This window comes from Parus major, chromosome 5 (assembly GCF_001522545.3).
Source record: "Parus major isolate Abel chromosome 5, Parus_major1.1, whole genome shotgun sequence".
Taxonomy (NCBI): Eukaryota; Metazoa; Chordata; class Aves; order Passeriformes; family Paridae; genus Parus; species Parus major.
This window is the reverse complement of record NC_031774.1, coordinates 28,419,262-28,437,625: the sequence shown is the minus strand read 5'-3', so window position 1 is coordinate 28,437,625 and position 18,364 is coordinate 28,419,262. Positions and strand designations below refer to the sequence as shown.

Sequence of the window (18,364 nt, the reverse complement as noted above, 5' to 3'; positions counted from 1 at the left end):
GTGATATTAAGCAATAGGAAGCATAAAATTGCACTGCCTGCTTACCTGCTGACTAGTCAGGCTTGCAGCTTGTCATTATTTCTATATCTGCAAGAGCTTTCTTAAACCAGGTAGAGCATGATTATTTGGATAATTAGAATTAACTATTTGAGATGCACCTGGTGAACGTTAAATATGATTCCACTGTTATTATGGGCCTTTTCCCAAGTTCAGTTATCATGCTTACACTGTGGGTAATATGTAAGCAAGTAATATGGGCTATAAAAGAAATGAGTGTGAAGAAGGAATACTGATGGAAATAAGCAGCACTAAAAGGAAAATTTTCTATGTCTAAAAACATTTTTAGAGGCCTAATCTTTTGAGGTGAGTAGAAAATGTATTACCAGTTGAAATTTTCATACGTGAGGTCTTTCCAAGTGTGGCTTTTAAATGTCTGAATTTGGGCACTCAAAAACCAGCTATAAGACTTTGGGAAATTCTGGAATGAAGTACATAAAAAGGGTACTGGGGCTGAACTGATCTTAACCCCAGAGGAAGCCGAAATGCACTCCCTTGAGCCAGATACTGGCTTAATGCAAGGTAACTCAAGAAAGTGGCAATGCTGGTACCAAAAGATCTTGGGGAGTGACCCAAGGATGATACTCCCACATCAGGGGATCCCACATCACATCCCACAGGCTTATTTCAGGGTGATCTAAACCTGGCAGCTCTAGGGGCCAGATCCTGATCTGCATACCCTTCTTGCTAACCTCACAGGCACGTGTGAACACGTGGACTTAAACGCCTGTGGCAGCTCAGCAGTCGCCTACTTCTCCCTCCTGTCTCCAGGATCTCTGCTGCTGGGTGGAAGCAGCAGGAATGATGTGCTGTTGTTGTTCCTTGAGGATGGAAGAAATGTTTATGTATGAGGGAGAGGGGGAAATAGAGGAGTGACCGTGAGTGACCGCAAGCACCCTGTAGCTTGTCCCTCCTGGTCTGCACACCTGCCTTTTAGTATGGGCTCCAGCCATATGTTTTCAGTGTAGAGGGAGACAGCTGGTTAAAAATATCCAACAAGAGACTAAAGAAGGGGAATAGGGGGAAAAAAATGGGAAATGGGCTATCAGACAAAGCCTGTGAACATGCCAGTTCAAATGACTTGTTGCTGGCACCCTCAGTCCTGCAGGAGATATGTGTCAGTCAAGAGCTGCTTGCCTGCTTTGATCTCTTTTCCTTGATAGGATGTAGCTGTCACTCTCAAGTCAGTCACTTGCTTGGCATCCTGTTCTCCTTCAGAAACAATTGTCACTCAAAAGACATTTTATGTGATTGATGTCTGTGCATGGTTAATCATTAAGCCATACCATCACTTCTGCTGCCATGACCATTCTTGCAGAAGAAAACGTCAAGTGCTTTGTTGTTTGGTCCCTCTCTTTCTGATTTCAGAAAGTCATAATTGCAGGGACCTTTTGGTTTTGGTGCAGATTAAAGGTGAATTGTCAGGCTCTAAGTCAATGGGTTTGAACATCTGTCAGTGGTTCAGTGCCTATGCAGAGGGTGTGTAAAAATTCTGGTCGAGAGGGTGCTGTTGTAATGCTAGATCATTTGGTGTAGCATCTCGTTACAACAATAATTTAAATAATGGCAAAAGAGGATATATATTGTTGTAGAGAAAAGTGAAATAAAGATATTCTTCTGCTAACATCTAGAATTAATAAGATTATCTGTGAACTCAGGGGGAATGGACAGAGGAGAGAAACTCATTGGCAGTGCTGATGTTATGTTCATGCAAGAAAGAGTAAGGACTCTGATACTGAAAGAAGAAAGAAGCTGTGAGAAAAGGCAAAGGAGATAGGGAATCCATGAGATGAGGGAGGAACAGTCCACGTTTCTGCTGTAAAAGGCAATTGTCATTTGGATTTTGGAATTCTAATAATACATTTTTACGCCTAAAATTGTTTGTCACAGCAGTCTCTGCACCTCAGTGAAGGGAAATATTAGAATTACTATGCTACTTGTTAGAAAGTCAGGGATGACAAAGTGCAAAGAAGATTAGGTATTTTTCCCAAGGATGTACAGCAAGTTATTGCAGAGCTGAGAGAAGAACAGGGCACTGTACAAGGAGCTGTGAACTCCTCAAGGCATGAGTTCTCTCTACTGGGGAAATCAGTGAACAGGTAAAGAACAGAGAACAAAATGGGGCTTTTTTCCCAGTTACGTTGAGTTGAAAGACCTGAAACTTGTGGAGAAAATGTGAGCATTGCCAATAGTCAAGCTAAGAGGAAGAAGATATAGAATACCATTTTGCAGCCATTGTACTGCACTCTGTCTGGGTTGTTTTGCATTGTGCTTGCACAGACAAGAATTTCAGTGCAGGGCAACCTTGTCTGTAAAATATGCAGATGGTGGCTGTGCTGGGAGAAGGTGCACTTAGAATGGCACAGGAACATCCCCCCACCTCCCACCCCACCATACTAGAGGATCCAAAGAGACATGAGCCAAGAGAAGCAAATGAGATTCAGCTTTGGAAAATGCAAGCTCAGTCATCTAGGGACACGTAAGCTCAAAATACAAATACTATCAGAGGCGTATAAAGCAATGTGAATCTGAAATAGAGTGGGATGTGATACTGAGCAGCAGAACAGTCAGAATTTTGCTGTGTGAGAAAGCAGAAAACTCTTCCAAAATGAGGGAACTTTCGCTCTGTATGCAAAGCCATCAGTTACTTAACAAGATGGCAATTTGTTTCTCTACACCTTCATTCCTGGGAGTATGGGACTCTTCTTCTTGTCTATTTCCTGTATAAAACAATAACAACAAAATCCAAAAGAGAAAAAAAGCCAGAAATTTTTCTTCACTATTGCTCAAAAGAGCAGGTGCCACTGAAATGAGACAGGTTGCTAGAACTAGAAGGACAGTGTTTGCCTCTGTTTTTAGTATTAAAATTTGCATAATTGCCCTCTTCATTGGACTGCCTAAGCACCACTGAGCAACCTTGTTGAAGTTAATGAGGACCTGCCAGAGGCATTGGCGGAGGCTTGAAGGGGGAATATGCTATGTGATGGTAATCATAAAGCCAAGAGAAAGATTTGAAGAGGTTAATGGAAAAAGAGTTCAAGCATTTTAAATGAATGAGACTGATAAAGAAGTCAGAACTGAACTGGTCAGACTCCAGAGTACCAGAATGCTTTGATGTCTGAGGAGGGCAGAAGCTTTCCTCTGCTCTCCTCGTGCGTGTCCTGCAGATGCAAACTCATTGCAGACCCGAGGGTATTACATGCTATGGTGCAACTAACCTGAGGAAAGGGGCTGCTTTCAGCAGGTCTGCTGCTGGTTTGAAAGACAGATGGGTAACAAGCAAAAGAGGGAAAAAAAATCCAAATCCAGAATACTGACACTATTTCCTTCCAAAGAAGGGAATCGGTGAGAAAGCCTGAGCAGGTCCAGCTATTGCACTGAGATAGAGCACCTTGCTGGGGAAAGTGGCAGCTCTTTATGGTCTCCAGCAATGATGACTTCTACCCAGAGGTTGGTAGATGGGAATAGCCATTGGGCTGCCTCAGGGCAGGTGGTTCTCTCCATTTCACCTCTGTTTAGGGGCAGAGCATGCTGCAGCATCCTTTGCTAGCTGCCCCAGGCAAGTCCCACAGTCAGCTCCTGGCTGTGGGTCCTTGAAAGGTCTGGCTGAGATACCATAGCTCTCTGGGATATTCTCGCTTGTAGTTTGGGCCTGTCAGTGAACACTGATACAAGGGCAAGGTCACTGCTTCCACTTTACTGGAGTTTGGTATTCCTACTGTAATGCATAGCACAGCAGATTTCTATCAGTCCTATCATTGTCATTATTATGGCAGCTCACAAAGTGGCTTTTTCTTTCCTGGGTCCCTGCAGTGTTCTGAACCGCAGCCCTCCCAGTCTCATCCAGGAGATCATTTTGGTAGATGACTTCAGCTCAGATCGTAAGTTTGGACCGATTTCCTTTACACTTATTTCTTCCCTTCTGTTTTCCTGGTTTTTCTTTGCTCTGTTGAGTCCCCTTCCCTCACAGATTCCCTCTTGTCTGTATGCAGGAGAAAAATAAAAGGAAGTCTCTATTTAATGTCCATGCATGACAGAGACCAGAGCTCTCTTTTTCTTTCCATTGGGTATTCCTTTCCTGTCAGCATGGCAGTTTTTGCTAGGTTGCCAGAGATCTGTGTCAAGATCCATTATGCACCGTTTGGTGAGACATTTAGCACAGATATTTATGTAGCAATGGTGTACATGAGCAGAGCAGGCACTTACAGACCAAGAGGCAAGAAGAGGATGCAGTGGAGCGTACAGAAAATTGCTGCCTGGGGTCCTGCAGGCAGGCCAAGGCGAGACTGGCTGTCTGCCTCCATGTGCCTGGGATTCCAGGTGTCCCTGTGGGGAGCTGTGGCAGAGTTACTGCTTTGGACAGCACCATACTTTCTTCTGCAGCTTGGCACAGGGATGGAGTGTCTGCTGCATCAGTTCCACCAGACCTGCAGACTGGAGGCTCTGGAGTCTTTCTGGCTGTACAGTTGCTCCTGCTCCTGGCTGTTGTGTAGTAGTTGTGAGGTGGTGGGGATAGAAGACTTCTTGCTTCTCCCATGATGTGTTTAGATTCAAGGACAATCTAGTCATGTACCATTTTTAATAATGGTTAATTACTCCTTCAGAGCACTTTACAGATAGCTGTGAATGCCCACTTTGGCCTGCTGAGGTAAGGAAGCAATGTTTTTTTGATTTTGCAGCTAAATGCTTATGTATCTTTGGCCACAATGAAACATTTTTAAAGGTGGAAGCTGAGATGAGGGATTTGAGATTCTGAGGGCCTTACAGTGTGTTTTGAATAAGTACTGAGCTGTTTAATTTCAGTGTTTCTGAGCACTTCTAACAAACAATCCTAAGTGTTCCACATTCTGCACCTAAAAATTCAGTTCTTAATGGGCAAAGTGTTCCAGATTAACAGCAATGTATTTCTGGTACTTGTTCTGCACAGGGTTCAACCAGAAGCTCCCATTTAGGTTCCTCAATAAATAGAAAGATTTTTTAAAGGCTCCATCCTGTCACAGTTCTTATTTTTTCACTGGCAGCTGGTTGTTTGTGGATATAGCCACTTCCCTGAGACACCTTCATGGAGAGACTTCAGCACATGTTTGAGGTCTGACACTTTGCTTTAGCACCTGCCTCAGTTTCTCCAAATATACTGAGAGTTTGTAATCTCTGGCAAGTATCTACAGGCAGAATGGTGTGCTCCACTCGTGCAGACTGAATAAAGGTTCTCATACCTGAAGTTGTGACTTGGCCAAGATAAGAGTGTTGCCTTCCCTTGTAACAGAGTTCCAGCAAAATCTTGATGCTCTATAATTGAGAGCACCTGCCACTTCCCTTGGATGATGCAGCATCTGCCAAAGTGCTGATGTAAGAGCAGTATTTCAGATTGCATGTGTGGAGAATGGAAACACTTGTACAGGAACGTGCTAAGAGGTACACTTTGGCTAAGGGCCTTTGCTTTCTCCCCAGAGTGCTCAGTCTGTGGGAAGTTAACAGCAGAAAAGATGGGGCATAAGACATGAAAAGGAATATGGAACAAACATGGAAATTGAGGTGAATTTGATGGAGCAAGAAAAAAGAGCAAGTTAGAATTTGCTGTTCCTGTGACATCTGCTAAGGCAGCAACAGAGATGATGACACTCAGTGCTTATTGGTATCTGGCTGGAGAAGGTTCCTCTCCCTCATCTTCCCTAGGTAATGTAAATGAGGGATGCCAGGAGTTTGTGGCAAGCTGCCAGCAAAGCCCTTGGTCAGGCATCCAAGTGTCAATGTGGTGGTGTCTCCCAGAAAGCAGGCCACATCCCAGTGGCATTTATTAAATAAAATCAAGTGGAAACTGCCCTGAGAACAAACGGCAGGAAATGCCCAGATGAGCCACTGAGGGCAAAGAGCAGATAAGATCACTTTATGTTACAGAACCCTCTATTCCTTGACACTTCAGTGATTTGCAGTCCTGCTTCCCTGTGCTCCCTCCATTTCATTGGTGGCCAGTGCCACGCTGCCAGCACATGCCCCATTGCTCTGGTGAAATGCTGAGCAGGAGAGGTGGAGGCCTGGCTGCTCAGAGGATTGGGAAGCATGGGCTCAGCTGCCTGAGGAGGCCAGCAAGCAGGCAGTGCTCTTCTGTGTACTCTACAGACAACAGGATTGAGGCCATTAGGCTGATTAATGTGATGTTAAGTGAAAGCAGAATTTCCCCTCCCATGGAGAAGCGGGAGGACAGTTAATTGGTGCTCTCTGATGAAGCCAAATAATTCATGCATGTGTGCCAAATGTCGTTTTTTGCTTTCCCCAAGCTGAGGACTGTCAGCTCCTTACCAAGATCCCAAAGGTCAAGTGTCTACGGAACACCCATCGAGAAGGTGAGTGTGGAAAGCTTTCTAAGTGCAAAGATTTTTTCTACTTTCCCACATGACCCTGGTTGCCTCCCAGCTGCTTACATGTTGTTTCTTATAGTTAGAGTTTGTTTTTTCAGTATAAGCATTTGGAGGCTCTGTGGAGGGAGAACAAAGCTTATCAACTCTCAGGCTTCAGGGTTCTCATGTAATACTTAAAATAATGAGAAGTGGTGTCCAGAGGCTTTGGCTTGAACAAGACCACACTTTAAGATCTTTATGAATAAAGATCCAGGTGTAAGTCTTGTCCTTTTAAACACAAGCTAACTCTTGCACTTTCAAGCACAAGTTAACCAAGCTGTGTAGGAGACATGGGAGAAGGAAAAACAATCATGTATCTATCATAAAGAAATACAATTAAGGAAAGTTTTTTCTCATATATCTGCTATGTCCATAAATGACTCTGATTTTCCCAGGTGCTCTTTAGTTTGACTCATATGTGCTGACTTATTTCTAAAGCTGTCAGTGCACAGCAGGTTTGGATCTAGAAGGAGAGACAAAAATCACTGTTCACAAAGAGTATCCCATGTAGTGGGATGGTCTGTAAGAAAGTAAGGAGTCATCTGAGAGCCAGTCTGATATCTCTGCAGGGCAGAGTAAAGGACAAATGGGAATAAAGCAGATAAGCAGTAAGGCAGACAAAAAGCAGAGAGCAGAATTTGGCCATGGGGAATTGGTGATGGAAGCAGCAGGGTGCTCAATGGGAGAGCGAGTGAGCAGGCAGCAGCCAGGTGTCTGTGGGGAGGGCTGGAAGGGAAGAGCAAGAAGCCATGTGGAAGTTCTATGTCATGGACAGAAGTGACAGGAGAGGTCATTCATTGTGTGCTGGGAGGGCTCTTCTGACTGTCCCCCTGCTCTAAAGCTGCTCTCTGCTCCTGGTGGAGATGTGATAAAGGGGAATCAACTGCTCTTCCCCTGTAATGGCCACACAAAGTATTTTTTCTGAAGGACGCTCAAATGTTTCCTTCCCTAACCTTCCTGCTCGTTTGCTGTCCTTTTCTCCTCACAGGGCTGATTCGCTCTCGGGTGCGAGGAGCTGAAGTGGCAACTGCTGACATCCTCACCTTCTTGGACAGTCACTGTGAAGTCAACAGTGAGTGGCTGCAGCCAATGCTTCAAAGAGTGAAAGAGGTGAGCACCATGTCCCGCTCTGGGAGGGATGGAGCTGGCCTGTCCTGTGCTGTTGGATCCTCTGCCCTCACATACATCAGCAGAGCTGCTGAGAACGAGGCCTGCCAAGGTACTCCTCAGGCAGGCTGTTACAGAGGAAGTACAGCCTCCTGCTACATGGGCAAGAGATCCCTGATGGGATTCTGTTCTGCCAGTGTGACAAGGCAGGAGGTGCAAAGTGATGGGACACAATGCTGAATGCTGGAACCACCAACTTGTACCTCTTGTGTCCTGCAGGCATTGTGCTTCCTTGTCCTGTTCACCTGTATGTAGCACAGCCCCTTGGGCAGTGTACTTTGTGCAATTTTTCCATGGTTTCCATCTCCTTTGCTGTCCCCACCCCCACCTTGTCACTGCCAAAATTTTCCTTCCATTAATGTTCCCGCTGAGCTGCCACCATACATCACTTGCATGCAGGCAGCTTCCTATCACAGAGAATCTGCCTCTGAGTGCAGGGATGTCCCTTTGATGGTTCACTTGGCAAAGGATTGATGCAAGGCTGGAAGAATGAAAATGAGGTGGAAATATTAGCAGCTGTCACCCTGACTGCACTGTAGAGCTGGAGGGAGAGACCATACAGCTCTGCTGTAAGAAAAGGCAGGGGAGAGGTCATGGGAGAAGCCCTGCTTGCAAGTGGCTGTGATTGTTCCCCTCTGAAAGGAGGGTCCCATGAAGTAATGGGCCTTAGGAGAAGGGGTAGAAGCTTTAATGATGCTTTGTAAGCATGTCTGATTACTTTAATATGAAGGATCAGAAGAAGGTGAAACTTCAGAATTGATGAATTAAAAGCTTATGCTTTTTATTCTTGTTCAGTACAGTCCATAAATGTTTAGTTTACTTACTAGTCTGTAAATCAAGCTGCAGCACCAGCATAGGGTCTCCTAAGCAGAAAGAACCTCACTTATTTCTTTAGTGAAAGGTCTAAATTGCAATGCTAAATTGCAATGTGTGCTAACTCTAGTATACAAATTTTTTAGTGAGCAGATTTCAAGTCAACCTATTTCTGACCTACTTCCTACATTTCTGATGTGCATCCTATTTCAGATTTCAGTCCTGCCCTAGCCAGTCCTGGCACTGATTGGTTGGAGCAGTGGCTGGCATACCAGGCTGCCAGGTGGGTGCTGGAGTCTCAAACTGGGCAGACACACTCTGGCTGGGCAACCATCACAGCTCAGAGGGGAAAATACATGAATCCTCTTACCAAGGATGTCCCATCCTAGCCAAGTGTACATCATGAGGAACTATTGCAAGGCACAAAATGAAGGTTTGATAGGAAAGGCACGGATGCTGGCAGCTGTCCAATAACAAGGTGCTGTTTCTGGCTTTGCCAGCTCTGTTTCATCTTACATGTCAGCTGTCACAACACTGTCTTTAATGCCCTGTCTTGTGATGTTGAAAAATTGTTCAACTTCTACTTACTAAAAGGATTCCAAAACAAAACTGGAAATGTCTATATGTGCTAATGGCAATAAAGTACTCACAATATCTTGATATTATAATGTATACAATGTGTCATATGTATTATGAAGTTTGCACTATGAATCTTAAATGTGGGGTCTTGATCCATAGCACTTCTTAGGAAAATGCTTTATTAGGGGTTTAATAATTTCTAGGCCGACAATAATGAGTTAATTCAAGGATGGCTGAGCAGAAGGTGTGCTGTCTGTCAGTAGATATTTAAAGCAAGCACAAAACCCTTGGGACAGTGATTGATGCCCTGTGCCTTAGGCAGGAAATAAAGAGCTGTTTCTTAGCAGCATTCCTAGGTGTTGGAGTCCGACTCCATTCCCCACATCCATGGAGTGCAGCTGGCTAGTACCCACCATCTCCATGTTTGGATGTAGTGGCCACAGATGCCTTGCACAGCTACCAGAACCATATTGGAGAAACCAGACAAAGACTTACATGTGCAGCTTTGTGTTTCCTGAGCTCTGGCAGCTTTGCTGGACATTCAAGAAAGCCTGACTCTTTTTTTTTTCCCCCTTTCTCTCTCTCTCAGGATTATACCCGAGTGGTGAGTCCAATCATTGATGTTATCAGCCTGGATAATTTTGCCTACCTGGCAGCATCAGCAGATTTGAGGGGAGGTGGGTATAAGGAATGGCCTATGTAAGTTAGACCTGAGGGATGGTGCATGATAATTAAGTTGTGATCTCTTCAGCTTACCAAGAAAACAGAGCAATGATCTTTCCTGACAGGTTATCTGTCCCTTTTTCTCTGCAACTTGCAAAGTCAGATCTTTTGAAGAGTTAGAACTAAACTCAATTCGTATTTTCCTCTTGAACTTGAATCACTGTCATAACATTTAGCAGTTTCAGAACTGCATTAATTGATTAAATATCTCACTGTGTCCTTACTATGCTACAAGTACTCTGGAGTCTGGCAGACACTTCCAGTTGCTGCTTTGATCTCCCAGGCTATCTTGTGGCATCTTCTGAAAAGCATTGACACCTGTCCCCTTACAGCTGAACCCTCTGCAGCTGTTCCTATGTTCACCCCACTTCCTGGTGCCCTTCTGCATCTTTTATGGCTGGGGCTCACTTCTGCACTGCTTGCCAGCCAAAGGCCACCTGTCCTTTGGCTACCCTTAACCATGGTATAAAGTTAGCGACTCTGCTGTGCTCCACTATCCACCCTGGGCAATCTGTAAGTACATGGTAGTCTTGAAAGACATGGTGTTTACAGTGATCTGCAGGCCTTTGCTCCCAGAATATGTCACATCCCACAAAGTCCTTCATTAAAACCTCGTAACTCTGGCAGACAGGGTTTGCCTTTGGTAAAACAAACTGGCCAGAATACAATTACGTCTCAGCCTGACAACACTCTCCTGAAGGTGTGGAGTGAAATTGAGGAGAGGTCTGTAATGCTAAGGAATGATGAAAGACAGAAGCTGGTGAGGTTTATATTAGGATAGGCTATTGCCATTTTGGGTAGACTGTGAGGGAGGTCAGGGAAGGAACATAGGGAGAGCCTGTGACATAAAGGTGCAGACTATCACTGAAGCTGGTAGTACATTTTTTACAATAAGAAAATAAATGTGGCTTGTCTTTCTCCTTTTCAGGGTTTGACTGGAGCCTTCACTTTAAGTGGGAACAGATTCCTATAGAGCAGAAGATGTCCAGAACAGACCCAACTCAGTCTATAAGGTACATTCTGACAGACAGGGTACACTTCTTCAAATACCTTTACCAAGCCTTCACCAGTGTGGCAAGGGGGGTCCAGGGACTCCCTTGCTGAGGACAAAATGCCACAGCGCTCACTGGATGATGACAAACTCTTCATGTTATTTTCTGAATACATTGAGGTCTCTACCCTAAACATGAGAGTACTTCTCTCTGAATATTGTAAGGATAGTGATTATTTACTATCATGCACTCCACCTCTACAAGCCACCTCTTCTATATGTTTGTTCTTGTGTTCTCCCTAACTCAACACTCTGAATGCCTCAGAAATCGCTTTGGGGTTTTTTAATTACCTCCATCTTTCAGATGAAAACTTAAAGAATGAAGCAGATAAACAGTCATCCCACATGTGTAAAGCAGATCAGAAAGTTGAATCTTACCTAGTAATGTGGGCATAGAATTACTCCCACCTTCTAAATCTGTGTGTTCACGGGCAAAAGAGATTCTGTTGGTTGGAACAGTTGGTGCCAGCCTCACTGCAGGGTACTCTGAAACATGTAGAATATAACAAATCCTGATCTGAAGTTATGGTGCTTGTCTGTATAGGCAGACAGCTCCCTATTTCTTATATGAAAGTATCATTTAATTCCTCTGTGCAATTTGTGAGCCTCTGTTTTGCACTCCAGAAGCAATCAGCTTGCTAACAGCAGAGCAGTACATGCAGCAGCCTGTCACACCATGTCTAATTGGTGAGCACAGTCATCAAACAGTGCCTGTCCTTCCTTCACACTGTGTTTATTTGTATAAATGCAAAAGACACAGCATTACTCTTGTAGAGCTTGCAAAACCATCTAACAAAGGCATGAGGATGATCTAGTGCGAATCCATCTCAGAAACCTGCTGCAGGCTCAATTCCAGCTCTACTATTTTTCTCTTTTAAATGAGGTATGATTTGTGAGGACTGGACAAATTTTCTGCCCTTTAAAATTAGGTTTGTGGTAGTACATATGTGTGTGATTATTTTTTCTGGATTTCTATTTTCTCTTCCAGAACCCCTGTTATAGCAGGAGGCATCTTTGTGATTGACAAGTCCTGGTTTAACCACCTGGGAAAATATGATACTCAAATGGACATCTGGGGAGGAGAAAATTTTGGTAAGTTTAGGATGTTTGAAGGGAATGACACACTAATGCAGAACCACTTCCCAGTCTTCATTGCTTACCAGAGCTTTTATTGTGCGAGATCTGATCAGCATGTCAGTGTAAGGTTAGGGACATGGTCAGGTAATCCCCAAGAAGGTCAGAGCTGTATTGGTGTGAGCATAAAGTACGTGTGATCAGGACTACACTCCTACAGGAATAGGGTCTATTATACAGGAGCTTCCATAGTACAAGAAAGGAAGAGGAACCTTCTGATATTTACATTATTGCTTGTTTTTGGAGAATATTCCTCCAGTTCTTCACATGACAGCCTGTGTTTCCCCAGCTCTGATGTGGGCAGCCACTCCTGCAGCCTTGTCTTATACCTGTTCTTCTCTTGCAGAAAAATCTGAATTGCTCTCCCTGCTTGACAGGTCACAGAGATATTTTTCCTAATAAAACAAGCTTTGTAAATGGAATTTGGCTACAGATAGATTCAGAATGCAAACATTTAGAAGCAGGCTAGGGCATCACAAACATCTGAGGAATTCAGAGGCTCAGTGTATGTGAGCATGTGAGTCTGTCCACTCCCATGCTGCTTTAGGGCATGGTGCTTAAACACATCTCCTTGCACTTAATAGTGGCACAGATATTCCAGGCATCTCTCTTTGCCCTGTTGAAGGGATGCTGCAATGTCACCAGGTGTTAATGATAAAAGCAAGATGAGTGTTGAAGAGAGGTTCATGGAGACCTCAAGTATTTGGGGGATTCATTTAGAAATGGTGCAGATGGAGCTGAGGAGATAAAAGCCTTACTTTTTGTAGTCAGCTGAAATAGATCTCTCTGTAGCTAACACTGCAAAAAAACCCCAAAAAGTCTGTTTCTACGGGTTCCATAAATGTCACAGATTTGTAAATAAAACCTTCCAAAGAAGAATTTGTATGATGTTTCTTAGCACCCGGAGAACCAATTAGAAAGAATGAAATAGTCGGGAAGAGGAAATTTTGTTTCTCTGAACACAGCTGGGAGAGCTGCCTCACTCTGAAATGCTTTCTAAAACCATTAAATAATATTTTGGGCCGATAACAGACTCTCAAGGTACTAAATTTTAGAAACAAAATATCTAATAATGAGTCTTCTCTGTTTTCCCAGACCTTGATTCAGTTTTATGGTATTTGTTATATTAAAAAGCAATCTTAAATGGTGCTGGCGTTGGAATCTCAGCAGTCCTAGTAGTCAGCTAAGCACTGTGACAGAAGTAACAGGAAGCCTTTACCCAGGAATAAAGACCCCTTCCCTTATGTCCCTCAGGAGCAGAGCCAAACCCAGCTCCGTGCCATCATTAACCCTGCTCCAGCTGCAAAGCCAGCCACTTGGCCATTCTGCCAGCCTCTGAGCTGTGACTGTGTAAGAGCTGTAAACCCCAAAGATGGAGAAAGAATATTCCTTTAGCCTTTCCTCTGTCTGTTTCTGCCCACCTGGGAGTCCACTGTTGTAGTTTGGTCCATATGTCAGTAGTATGATGCTGAGTAGAGCTCTCTGCTCTGAGTAGCAGTGAATTATTTGCATGCTCACAGACATTTCTTCCATATAGAGCTGATCAAAACCACAGAATTGCTCCACAGAATTTTCTTCATTCTCCTTGAAATAGCTCCTGTAAAGCCTGCCAGTGTCTGGGCCAGAGCTGTGAGACTCAGCCACATGTACAGAGCTTGCCAGTTTTGCCTTGCTAGGAGGTTTTTCTGTCAATTCACTGTATCCTGTCACTTGTCCCTCATCCTCCTTCAAGTCTGTTGCTGCTGAAAGCAGAGGGATAGAAACCAACCTGGATTTGACAACAAAAAGTATTAATTTTCTTTGAAGAATTCAGAATGGTTAATTTAACCTCTTAAAAAAAACAGTTTACCATACTTAATTGAAAACTGGGTTTTCTGATCAAGGAAAAATATTGATAATGTTCTGAAACATTATTTTTACTAAATATTACAATTTTGAGTGGGAGGGGACTGTTTGAATTAGGTCCTCATTTGTAGATGAGATGAGAAGGTGGTTCTGTCCAAGATGGTGTGAGAAATCCTCTCCTTGGAAATGGGTGTTACTTTCAAGTTACACTTGCCAAACTGAGAGTTTTGTTTTGTTATAGGCCAAAGTGAGTCGGAAGCTCATTCCAGGAGAGCAAATGTCAGCTTGGACACATCATCAGACAGAAACTTATGTCTTGGGTTTTTGTTTTTTTTATTTGTTTGTCTCAAAAATCCTTCCTCTCTTCAAATCTGGAACTCCCTGTTAAAAAGAGTCGGAAAATAATTAGGTCTGGATAAGAGTCAGGAGAGAAAAGAGCTAGTAAGAAATACTACAAAATACAGTCTAATCAAATGGGTTTTTTTAACTGAGATGCTACATTAAATACACCATCTCCCCCACCCTAAAATTCACTGTTTGAACTACCTCTCAGTATGCAGAGAGGAAAGCTATGGAGAAAGATGAAAGTTGGGAAGATGTTAGTGTGTGTACACAGTTTCAAACATCCATTAGATCAGGATACATAATTTATTTTTAATTTCTAAGCATCAGAGCCACATAAATCAGGCATTACTGGAGGGAGATCCCAACTGAGTAAAGTTTTTTAAGTAATCAGGCTATACAATCTGAAGCCCTTTTGGTAAAGACTACCAAACCAGCCATCTAATTTTCATTTTCCTTCTTCCTTCTCTTTCATCACCACATGAATTGAAAGTGGAAAACCCCTCTGGTCTGGCAGTGATTAAACTTGTGAGGACAGACCCATAAGCTTAAGCAAGGTCACATACCTTCTGTGATGCAAATAAATGCCTGCACATCAAAGCTCCATGCTCTTCTAATGCTTTAACAAAATGTTGAATCTAGCTTCAGGATAGGGTGGATTTCTTCAAGTAGCAGGATTCTCTCTGTATTTTCATAGTCATACTATATGAGACTGGTACCTGCTCTGGGCAGTTCCCCCAGCAGAGGCAACTGCAACACAGTCCGATGCCGTATTTCATTAGTACTAGAGCAAACCAAAATGAGAAGAAGGAACTGTTGTTGGGTGGATAACATAGAGGGAGAGGACTTAGCTCTAGACATTGACTCCCTCTATACCTTTGTTTTGTTCTGTTCTTTCCCCTTGTCGTCTAAACTCCTTTTCTTCCTCACATGATTTGCTTTACACTGTAAATTCTTCCTTTTTATTTCCATCTATGTGCAGGGATGAGTAACAGAAGTCCGAAACAGGGTGTGTGTGGGGGGAGTGGTCTCAGTCTGTTGCCAGATGCCATCCTGAGGGCCTGACATCCTGAGCAACCTTGAAGACCTGGTCAAATGCAAAGGTGTCTCACTGAAATGAGACCAAAGAGAAGCAGGACTGGAGAAGGCTTGGAAGTCCTGAGCCAATGGTTGCCTCCATTTTAACAAAGGGAGGACAGTTTCTCGCTCTCACCATGGCATTGCTTTCCCTGATTTTGCTGTTGCAGACAATACACCTAGGGCAGTGGGGTAAAAAAATCGCCCTTCTTGGAACTGTTGCAGCTGTATGACTCTTGGGGTCTCTTCCAGAGCTCTCTTTCCGAGTGTGGATGTGTGGGGGCAGCTTGGAGATTGTTCCCTGCAGTCGAGTGGGACACGTGTTCAGGAAGCGCCATCCCTATGACTTCCCTGAGGGCAACGCGCTGACTTACATCAAGTAGGTGTTGGGTAGTTCCTGGGAGCAGCCAGGCCCCCTTCGTGTTGGGCATGTCTAAATAACTGAATTCTTTGTTGTGCTTTTGCCTGGTAACGGAGAACAGCTTTTGGCTGAGCATCTGTTCTCCATGGAAGGATGAGTTGCTGTTTTCTGTGAACAAAACCTGTTCTCTTCTCTGCTGTTTGTATTAGTGTCTCTTACTCCTTCTCAGTCTCTGGTGGGGGTGGGGAACAGTGTGCCAGAGAGACACCCTGGCCATTCACACATGCTGCCCTGTGACATATGCGTGGGTATCAGCAGCCCTTGGACATCTCTGTTGTCTCTGAGCTGTACATGCTCTAAGATAAACCCTGAGGACAATTTCTACTGCAGTACAGATGGGAAGAGAAAAGAGATGAGATGAAGTGCTTGACAACGCAAGTGGTCAAGCACTGCTGTAGGGCCCCAGAGAGATGGTGAAATCTCCATCATTGATGATTTCAAAACTCAACCAGTCAAGACCCTGAATAACATGACCTAATACGAAGCTGGTTTGATTTGGGCAGGAGGTTAGGGGTTAGACAGTGCTGCATTCCAAGATGAATTATCCCCTAACATTACTCTAGTCTGGGAGAAGGGATACCGTAAATGAGTGTGATGGTGACAATCAGGCCCTGCAGAGGAGGTATGTATGAAAAAGTCATGGTAAACTATGGCTGTTAACTTTTTAACTTCTGAAGCGTTCTTGCAAACCTTTGTAGACTTAACACATTCCATCTCTATCCATCCATACTGCCTACTCAGTTTTGTGTTTGGGACTGTCCCCCACTCCCTCCTGGTAGACAGACCTTGGATCTGCCCACCTAGTGCCTGCTGGCTGGGAGGGCAGGTTCTGCAGCAAAGCATCTCCTCAGCACAGCATCTGCTCATGCCCATGCAGGAACACCAAGCGCACGGCAGAGGTGTGGATGGATGAATACAAGCAGTACTACTATGAGGCCCGGCCGTCGGCTATTGGCAAGTCCTTTGGAAGGTAAGCTGCCCCAGACCTTGGCAGGGGGGCTCTGGTAAATCCCTTGGTAGCAAACAATAGTTTTTAGGTATTTTCTGCAGCTAAATGTGAGAAATAGAGGTGATCTGAATGCCTGGCTTGCCAGGAAGGTTGCAGCTTGAGTGTCTGGCTAATGAAGTTTGCCTCTAATTCACTTTATTTTTTCCCTAGTAACACTGCATAAATCATTTGTTAGCAGAAGGCCAAAGGGATCTATAATGAAATTAAAAGACCAGACATTTTAAGTGTACAGACAGGAATATTCTTCTATCACAGCATGCAGCTGTTGTGGAAATGTGAGCTATATCTTGAGCTTGATCTGAAGTTTCTGTGCAGATGCAGAATCCCATGGCTGGTTGGCACATGGGGCATGTTGCACTTGGTGCACTCCCCACTTTCCTGATGGATAGAGGGTAGTTTGCCTGGTTTGTAGGGCAAGAGAGAGCATGGCCAATGGTAAGATTTAAAAACACAATCTGTAGAACTGTGCCTCTTTCAGCACCTTTGCTAAAGGCCACATGGGATTCACTGTTATCAGCTTAACAGTTCTCTGTGACCCAGAAATCACTGATGGACACCAAACCTGGGATGAGTGGAGAGCTTGCTGTCTATGCTCTCAAACCCCTGACACCCAAATAAATGTAAAAATCCCAGGAGTGCTGTTTTTCTGTGGGTTTTATCTGCCTGTGGACAAAAGGCTATTGTATCAGTGTAAGGACTTGGCAAATGTGGTTGTATCTCAAAGGTGTGGCTGTGTGCTCAGGATAATGATGCATCTCCTACTTATTTATGACAACCAGGTCACTTTTCTTGCTGTACACTTGGCATTATTATCATGATGCATTACATATCTTCATAAAAATAGCTTTGCCTGCCTAATTTCAGTCCTTGTGCTGGCTGCAGCAGCTGGGCTGGGACCACATAGCAAGTAACCCTACTTTACCTTGTGAAGGAAACCAGACTATTGCATATTGCATGTGGATATATTGCTCATGTGTTTTAGCAGCAAAATCTGTGGTTCTTGTTCACACAGACTTCCTAGTGACTTTACTGGCAGCCTTGGCTGAATAAAAGCTGGAGCAGAGTATAAGACTTTGATTTCAGGCAATTTCCTGTAGTAATAGCTCTGTGAACCTGTATTAAATCTAGATTTTAGGGTGAAAATGCCTTTGACACTGTCACTGATAATTTGGCCTAAATTGGACCCTCCTTCCCCTCAATTTTGATGTGGATATGAAATCTAAGAACATTCCCCTAAGGTATGTGGCCTCATGTGTGTGTACAGTGGCCTCTGTGGGCTGAGGATGGAGAGGTATACAGGGTACAGTTGAAATTCCTTGCCAACACATAAATGTAGTGTTATAGCTTAAAGACAAGAGTTCCTGGTTTTGCTGCTCAGTAAGACTGCTGGCGGGAAATCCACTTCTTCAGCCAGCTAAAGCCAAACAAATCAGCAGTGGGAGGACTGCCACAGCAGACAGCTACTGAGATGTTGAGTTAATCTCCTCTTATATTCCCACCCTTCCCCCAAAGTGCTTGAGAACAAATCATTAAGTTCTCCAGATCTCAGTTCTCCAACCTGAGCCTAGACCTGCTGCCATGAGCTAGAGACATGCTTTAGCACACACAGATGAATCATCTGTATGTACCTGAGCACAAACACTTTCTTAGGCCTTTTCAGCAGTTGATTGCTGTGCAGGTTTCATGGTATGCCTCTACAGGGGCACCCAGAGTCTTTCCTGATCTTACAGCAGTTTTACTGCAATGTA

General features: G+C 44.0%; 1 protein-coding gene across 2 annotated transcripts in view; it reads left to right on the top strand.

The window, feature by feature from the left end:
* Window positions 1-18,364, top strand: part of GALNT16 (polypeptide N-acetylgalactosaminyltransferase 16) — a 73,908-nt gene that overhangs the window by 42,059 nt on the left and 13,485 nt on the right. For both annotated transcript variants that reach the window (XM_015631993.3, XM_015631992.3), the window contains exons 4-11: window positions 3,871-3,938; window positions 6,336-6,401; window positions 7,444-7,565; window positions 9,604-9,691; window positions 10,666-10,750; window positions 11,777-11,880; window positions 15,439-15,565; window positions 16,485-16,577. In XM_015631993.3, the coding sequence (XP_015487479.1) occupies window positions 3,871-3,938; window positions 6,336-6,401; window positions 7,444-7,565; window positions 9,604-9,691; window positions 10,666-10,750; window positions 11,777-11,880; window positions 15,439-15,565; window positions 16,485-16,577 (753 nt within the window). The remainder of the gene's footprint in view (window positions 1-3,870; window positions 3,939-6,335; window positions 6,402-7,443; window positions 7,566-9,603; window positions 9,692-10,665; window positions 10,751-11,776; window positions 11,881-15,438; window positions 15,566-16,484; window positions 16,578-18,364) is intronic.